The sequence below is a fragment of the Ceratina calcarata genome, unplaced genomic scaffold (assembly GCF_001652005.2).
Source record: "Ceratina calcarata isolate Rehan_Ccalc_2016 unplaced genomic scaffold, ASM165200v1 scaffold60, whole genome shotgun sequence".
Classification (NCBI taxonomy): domain Eukaryota; kingdom Metazoa; phylum Arthropoda; class Insecta; order Hymenoptera; family Apidae; genus Ceratina; species Ceratina calcarata.
Window position 1 is genome coordinate 1197397 of NW_017177240.1, and position 8529 is coordinate 1205925.

Here is an 8529-nt window from a genome sequence, read left to right on the forward strand (position 1 = left end):
ATTGTGATTTGTTAGAATTTTAGAAAATTAAATTTTTCTAGGAGAATATAGTTTTATTTATAATTCTTGGACAACTGGATAAATCAATACTTATTAAACTGCGCGATGATAAATGTATTTCCCAAAGGAAATTGAATATAAATGAACCGTATGAAGCCTTGAAAATTGCATTTTATCCAGCTATTTATCTCATGCAAATATTTTATTGTTGCAATGTTTAGTGATCGTGCGTAACTCAATAAACGATAATTGTTTAGCGACTCATTTAGTTCTGTTAATTAACTATTCATGCCCGTATTTATATCTAATTAAATTGAACAGTTATGAAACCTAAAAACATTCGAAAATGGTTGCGCGTTAATTTATTTAACAATAAAATAGACTATCAATATAGTTTGACCACTCTCAGCCTCGAGTTCATATATGATATTCTAAAGCAACTTCCTAAGTTACAAAATCCCGGAATAGCCACTTGTTGCTTGACGAGCCATCGACCAACCTTTCGAAACGGTATCAAGAGAAAAACAACAATCAAGTGTAGAATTACTGTATCTTAATTTCGGTCTATATGTATATGTATGTTGAATTATATTTAAAAATCGACGATTACTCATTTTGTATTTATCCGAAAATGACATTTCCCTGAGGTGGTAAAGTTATGGGATATAGACTCATAAACTTTAGTGTTCATAAGGCAATTCTGATGGAACATGGTTTATAAGGGGTCGTTGAATGAAAAATATAGTGACTCTGTCACAGTTACGGGTGATTCACTTTACGATATGCTTCATATCAAATTTATTATTTTATGTGCAAACAGATTTGTTTCATAGATCGATGAAATGAAAAACATAGCAAGAATCACGAGTAAATATAACAGCCGGATTTTTATTTACAATATAAATCAGTGTCTGATTTTCAATCGATTCGAGTAATACGGAAATTAATGAAATTTACTTTCACGATGACATAAATTTCATTTCTGTATTTGTTCGTTTCAAAGGTTTCGTAACATGGTGATGTGACTGGCATCGTTCCTCAATATCTGCAGACTCTAACTCTGCTTATTAAATTATGTCACAGGGTGCATACATTCAGTTTACTGTTCGTGTAGAAAGGAAACTAAACTTTACCTTGTTTATCGCAACCTGAATTTGATTATACTTCATAGGGTTGTACGTCAGCAGTATAACTAGTTCCTCTCAGTCATTCAAAGAAACATTTAATGAGATACAGTTTTGATTTATTCATTAACTAAGGATTGATTTATCATATTCGGTACTTAACATATTATAAATTATAAATAGTTTATGAAATTGAACCCCCAAATCTTTAGTCTTGTTCTTCTTAAAATCAGTGTAAAGATTAAATAATGGAACTTTAATTACCATAGAAAAGTGGATTACAATTTATGTAAGATTTGCCAAGCACTGTTTACTCATTAAACGTTCGTTTAGCAATAGCTGCTATTTGCACAGCGTTCATCCTTATCGAAAAGTCGCCTTAATTATGTAGTGACAACGCTCGTTGACAAGGGTCTGTGGAAAATAATTATAACATCGCCCCGGTGTCTCTCCATTCACGTCGACCGTAATTTTACGATATAATAGTTATTGTTCAGGGTAATAGTATTAAAAGAGGCAATAATAAATATACCAGTCCTTTTTTATTTCCCATCGATCGTTCATAATCGTATCAAAGTAATTAAATAAATATTTAAATCTGTATTTCACTTTTGCAGTAAATACTTGTATAGACTTGCAACATGCAATCTATTTATAGTGCATATTAATATGAAATTCGTAAATACACGCAGCAGTTTCGAATATACAGCTGATCAATTTCATGACTCATTGTACGTACATTATAATCGAACTGCGGATTTTGAAGGAAATAAGAACACTTATTATGTCTGTTTAAAAGAATTTATTTTTCGTATCATTTATACATCGCAATTTCTCTGTACATTCAATTCTCTTATAATATCATCCGCTGTCTTATTATGTTATTGCGAGTTTTTTAAAAACGCTGAATCTATTGATACAAACAGTGGAAGGCTAAGCTTGAATCCGTAAATAAAAATAGGTGATGTTTCCGAGTTAAGTAGGTAGGTAGTAAATACAGTGGAAGCAGAGAGGATTTACGAGCGATGGTCGATTCGTTAGGGTAGAGAGGCGAGCGGTCGGCAGGAAACAGGAAGCAACCTCTTGGATTCAGTCGGCGGCCAGGATCCGTCGCGTGCGCTTCGCCGTATCGTTGCCTCGTGCCGGCCGGATCGCGCGTTGATCCTAACTACTTGCACCCGTCGCGTTCATCGTTGAGTTCCGCTACTGTCGTCGTCGCGTCGTGTTCGCTTCTTGGTGGATAGTTAAAGAGCAGCCAAATGAAGATTGCTAGTGCGAATAGAAACCGAACGTCTCCTCTTTTAATTTACTTTTTCATTTGCAAATAATGAATAAAAGTTGAGAGACTTTTTTGTCGTACGATGAGAGGAAAAAAGGCTTGTGTGAAGAGTACGTAAATCGCCGTCGCATGTGATTTTCTTTGAAAGTGTATTCAATTACAGTCTTCGCGATTGTAACTTTATTATATACGTCGAAGTATGTTTGTGTTCAAGTAATTACTGTACGAGCTTCATCAGTACTTTTTCACTTCGTACGTTGTGGTAATTATATTCATATAAGGTGACAAGTAATTAACTTGAAATTACGTTGGATTCGAAATGATGAATTCATTTTTTTGTGGACTGTATTGTAAATAGGTTTGAAATAGTGGCGGATGGTTAAAGATTTTCTTAATAGACAACGCATCTATGAATGTGTGCACGATCAATACAGCAATAGGTGTTCCTCTGTTTAATTTCGTTTCTATAATTTATACAATGCAGTCGATTTTGTGCCGCGCGAGAGTATAATGGAAAACAATTTCGTAGCTACTTTTTTTTTTCCGCATTTCAGAAATTAAATATAATAAATTTCACGAATATTGAAGACGTGAATTAGTTAAGTTAGGTATTATATATCTTTTGTGCCGAAAGGAATGAAACAATTACAGGTACGACACACAGGGTAGCGAGAATTTCCCGACAGTTATACCGAATTGCGAATGTGATAACTAATAATAGTCTCCCTGTTCCTAGACTTCAAAGCGATTCTCAATTAAGTTCCGTGAGATTTACTCAGTCCTCTCTGAAATTAAAAGCTGTGAAAAGATTTTTGAATTCATCGATATTTTCCAGTGCTCGTGCATAAAGGAAGTTCGACGGCATTGTTTAATACTGCGTTCAAACGAGTAATCAATATCGGACACAATCGTTCATACAACTGCTCTCTCGATTTTAGAGAAAAAACTTGATTTTTCTTCGACTGTGATATTAAACTCGACTTCACATTTGTAAATAAATTCTTGATTCTCATTCTGCTACGAATTCTGAATAAGATACGTCACTTAGAATTGTAAGTTGATAGAAGGAAAAAATGAAAGTAGAAATTCTCGTTGATTATAAAGTGTTTATCTGAAGGGAAAGCATAATGGAAGAGTCTAGTATGAATTTTCTCTCATCTGGCAGCATAAAATTGAAATTCCTGTACTTTCGAAGTAAGTTGAAATTCTCCTAAGTTATTGAGAGCATCGTTTGATATTTATGATCATCAAACTTTTTCCATAGCTTTTGGATGAAGATCTTTATGCAGTTACGATCATCCGTAGATTGTAAAGTTGAAATCAGAAACTCGGTTTAGTCTTTGAAATCGTGTGGGCTGCGGCTGCAGTACTCCCAATTGCGATACATTGGAATTGGAATAGGATCGTCTCATTCGATCGATTCGATTTCATATAAATACGAACGGGAATCAATTCTAATACGCGGTTTACGGATAATCGCATTCTGAACGGAGGATCGAATACGTTTGTTTAAACATGTAATTGAAAATCAGTAATTTACTCTAGAAGATGGCAAGAGAAACATAATAAATAGTAACTTACCGTCGCGTGACATTTTTAAAGAATTTCTTCTTTTTTTTAATCTTGGATATAGCAGTTATTACTGTAAGACCTTAAAGTTAAATTAGCTCGAGCCAACTTCGCGATACCCTTATCAACTTCGAACACTTATATTAAACGTACACTTACGAGCGAGATTGCATATCTTGTGTACTTAATTTCAAACTATTACTTTACATTGTTAATCACCGTAATATCAATACACACATGTTACAATATTCTATGTGCACTTCCTACATACTCTTCCTCTTTATATAATATACAGGAAACGATGGTGAGAATGATAAAGAACGATATTCATAGGGAACTAGTTCATCGCGAGTTCACGGAAAGTTTTAATGAAATCGCAAAATACCGTGTTTTTACGCCAAAACGGTAAACACTCGGACTTTCAAAAGTTGCGAGCTCCAAAGTTATACTCACTGCTTAAAAGTTACAAAAAGAAAACTGTTTTCTCGGGAAAATAAACTATTAACAGACGAACGAATAGAGTGCGCGGAAGAATTTTAGTTTACCGAATGTAAGGTCAAGTACATGTTCTTCGTTTCGCGTTTGCGAGATACTTTTGACCATGTTCAGTGATATGAATATGAATGAACACGGTGATTCCATCATGCGACAAGTTTACCATAAACAGCTACCGTCGATGGTTCTCCGGTGACGCGACGATCAAGATGACGGGCGTAGCGACGAGGGTCATCGTCAACCACATTTATCTGCGCTGGTAAGCGAATATTAAATCCTTCCTAATAGATAGTTCAGAAATTCCACACATTCTCTACATTCGAATGTTCAATCTGAACGCCAGAAATTCTCTTATATAACTTCACTAGTAGACGAATGCAGAAATTCGTGGAAAACTTTCAGGAAACGCAGACGAGTATATCAGATATTAAAAATCATTATTTCCACTTACTCTTTGCTGTCCTTATTGAAACAGCAGGACCGAGATCGCGTAGAAAATAGCTTTTTTTTTTAAATTAAATTGCCACTGAATTTCATTTTTAAACTGAAATGGAGAGTAGATTTTTTCTCACAGATTAAATCGAGGAATGAGAAGTATAAATGTTAAAGTTATAATATTGAAACTGGACGAGTGTTTCACTGTATTTTAACCTTCCCCTATTAGCATTTTTCATTCTTATTATTTTATTTATTATAACGTTTACTATTGCATATGAAAAATATTGAACGTGTAAATACTTAAAATGTTGAGTAAATTTCATTTCTATATCATATTTCAGTATTAATTTATATCTATTTTGTTTTGGATGCTACCAAAACGCTACATTGTCAGCTACATTCAAACATATCGAATGTGTCCGATTCAGAGTTCTGTCATGTCAATCATTTAAAATCCTGACTAATGACAGAATTCTGGTGAACTTTTCCGTTATCATGTTTGATGCACATGTTGTACGTTATCATGTATGTGGGATACAAACAGTAAAACAGTATGGAACAGAGATCGAATATAGCGTTCCTACGTAAAAGTTAAATAGTCATCCAGAAGTACTTTTCCAAATCCGATATTGCATCGTTTCTAATGAAACACGTATCAAAAAGAGCTTCATGGTTTTACTTTTTGTGATGCATCCTCTTATTTTGTATGAAATTACTTTCTCAATTTTCCGTCCGTAATTAAGAGAGAATGATCGAACACGCGTTACGTAATACTTTGATCAGAGATTAAAAAAACCTGCTTCCTCAGTTTCAGTTTCCAATTTATTCAGAAAGTAACTAACTTTAGTATAGTTTTAAGCTTTATTTACCTTTGTTGATTAATTAATAAAAAATCCTCGAATGTTTATTCGTTCTTAATATCGTTCCAATTGATTGGCCCAATGTTGATTGAACAATTATAATATTAATTATTTATCCAGGGAACGTGAGAATGTGTCCACGCGTCGGCTAATATTTCAATTATCATAATAGCTATTATAATAAATCATCAAAAAGGACTTTTATTCATTATGAAACCGTTCAAGAAATTACGGGGTAAAAGTAGTTTTCGATATGTGTTATAAATTCGTGGAAACTTCAAGGGTACATCTCTGGAAACCGGTTACGCATTTTCACGAGAACTAATTAAATTTAATGCAGGAATTTAATCAGAGTGTAAAAATAGTTTGGAGGTTCCATTAGATGTGAGTCATGGTTCTATTGCAAAAAAAGGTAAACTATGATTTACGAACGAAAAACTGAAAGAGGTATTTGGAAATTATTGACGTGGAAATAATTAATCTTAATAAAGAAGACATTATACTGAAAATATACATATAAGCGTGTAATATTATATATTGTAGTCTTCCTTTAGGTCTGTAATCATATTACAGAAAGACGGTGCATCATATTTCGTAAAAAGTTAATATCTCTCCTTTGTCTTTTATGGCATAGGCACACCGCGTTCTCTTTAATGAGGAAAGCATAATATTTCGTTACTTAATAAATCGAAACAATTAATAAATTCAGTATCCCTTTATCTCCTGTCAGTGTTTTTATTGCCAGTCACATAAATATTGATTTTAACGACACGTTCTCCAAAGTGAACATCTCGTTCGAGATAAAACTTTGCAGAGAGCGTAACAAAGCTAACTCAATCCTAATATCGCATACAAAATTGATAATAAAAATTGCATGATGCAGTGGTTCACAGTAAAAACTTAAAGCCTGGAATTATGGCTAGAGATGAATTACTGAACTTTAAATACCTGAGAGGAAAGAACTTTCATGAGAATTTTTAATTCTAATTGTATCCTTACTCAGTTCTTATTGTTCGTGTCCATTATTCACTATTACATGCAGTTTTCTTCAATCGTTCTACTTGTACATCATGTTTGATTATCAATTATCCAGCACGTTAAATATTAAGCAGTCATTAAATGCATTTTAATATTGCCGTTATTGCAGTTATAACTGTCTAGTTTGAATGAAAATTCATTACAAAGTTTAGCCCATTGGATATTTCTGAAACGCGATGTGAAACTCAGGCACCTGTCTTCAATTTAAACGGAAGGAGATAATGAAAATTTAATAGCGAGTGCCTGAGAATCCTGCACGAGTACTGTCGTTACCAAAAAAAGTTTCTTACAAACTGTGCTAGAAAGCAATTGGCCCACCCAGTAATTAATTTACTGAATTAAACCTAGTTTTCAAAAGAAATATACTTCATATAATTTATCTTCCTTTATCATCTTAACAGAGTAAGCGTATACGAAAGTGATTGTATTACTGAATTCAGATAATTAATACGTATTATTTATCAATCAGACCAGAAGTTTAATACAAGTTCCATTTTTATATTCAATCAAATATTTATTGAATCATTAATTTAATTGGGAAGGGTGTCACGTAGGTGGTACATCAATTTAAAATCTACTCTCCAGGCTCAACGACATACAGAATTTCATGTGCTTCGCGTAGTTACATAAATAAAAACGAGGGCGGAAAATAAGGCGAATAAAAAATAGGAACGTCGAAGCAACGCCTCACATAAGAACAACATTAGATCTTCGCCGTTATCTTTAGATACTAAATAAATAACGTCTCGACGTTGTAGCTATGTACAAATGTAATCTCCCAACAATAAGATGTACACTGGAAATGTACTATCAGATGATAGCAAAATATCAATGTAAAAGATAGCTTCTACTACATTTATTCTCTTGTATACATTTCAGAATAGCCAAATGGAAGATAAAACGTCAGCATCAAAGCAACATGAATAAAATCAATATCAAAATTGCGTATTTATGCAATGGACACAAAAATAAATTCTGCGTGGTGCACGATAAGTGAAATGAATCGACCGTAAAAGTAGATAAATCGTAAACCGAATAATTGAAACGCAGCGTTTAAATATTCATAAATGTGATAAGATGTTGGGGAATGATAGTGCGTTTAACGAGGAAACCCGTGGCGATTTTGTCAACTCTGGCATTGATCAATGGTTCATTAACAACGCGCCGCAACTATCTACAATGACATCGATTGTCGTGAACACCACGTTACCATCGGTCCCACATTCGGCGCAATCGAATTTACTGGAGAACTTGATCGTGCCGCTGTATGGGACGATATTTCTACTTTCCGTCGTGGGGAATTCGTTGGTATTGATCACGTTGGCGCGAAACAAAAGGATGCGGACTGTAACCAACGTTTACCTGTTGAATTTGGTAAGTATGGTTCGTTATTGAGACGTGTATGTACAGGTTGCGAGGTAGTCAATCGATTTCTATGTTCCAAACTTGATAGATAAGTGACAGATTTGATTAGGGTTGAACTTAAATAAAAGCGAACATATAATTGAGTCGCCTGGATAAAAGTCTCTTATCTGCATCGAACTTTGATCCTCGCGTCAGACCAACTTTCAGCTTTCAATCTGTACACGTGCATACTTTAAGGATATATTGGCTATACAAGTCAATCCCAAAAGTTTATGTACCTTAGAAAAACGCATTTCCTATAATTAAAAAGAAATCAGACGTCAGAAGAACAATGCTAATAATAAATAGCTACGTACTAAAA

The 8529-nt window shown here is 33.9% G+C and overlaps 1 protein-coding gene across 11 annotated transcripts in view; it reads left to right on the plus strand.

Annotated features, from left to right (window-relative positions):
* The first annotated feature begins 2230 nt into the window (after positions 1-2230).
* LOC108629934 (cholecystokinin receptor type A) overlaps positions 2231-8529 on the plus strand; it is a 24844-nt gene continuing 18545 nt past the window's right edge. For 3 of the 11 annotated variants that reach the window (XR_003389792.1, XM_026817695.1, XM_026817704.1), the window contains exons 1-3: positions 2231-3597; positions 4268-4726; positions 7683-8177. Coding sequence is in view for 10 of the 11 variants with exons in the window: in XM_026817695.1 (XP_026673496.1) it covers positions 7881-8177 (297 nt within the window). In the remaining variant the exon portion in view is untranslated. The remainder of the gene's footprint in view (positions 3598-4267; positions 4727-7682; positions 8178-8529) is intronic. The other 8 variants (XM_026817699.1, XM_026817700.1, XM_026817696.1 and 5 more) reach the window with 8 other exon arrangements.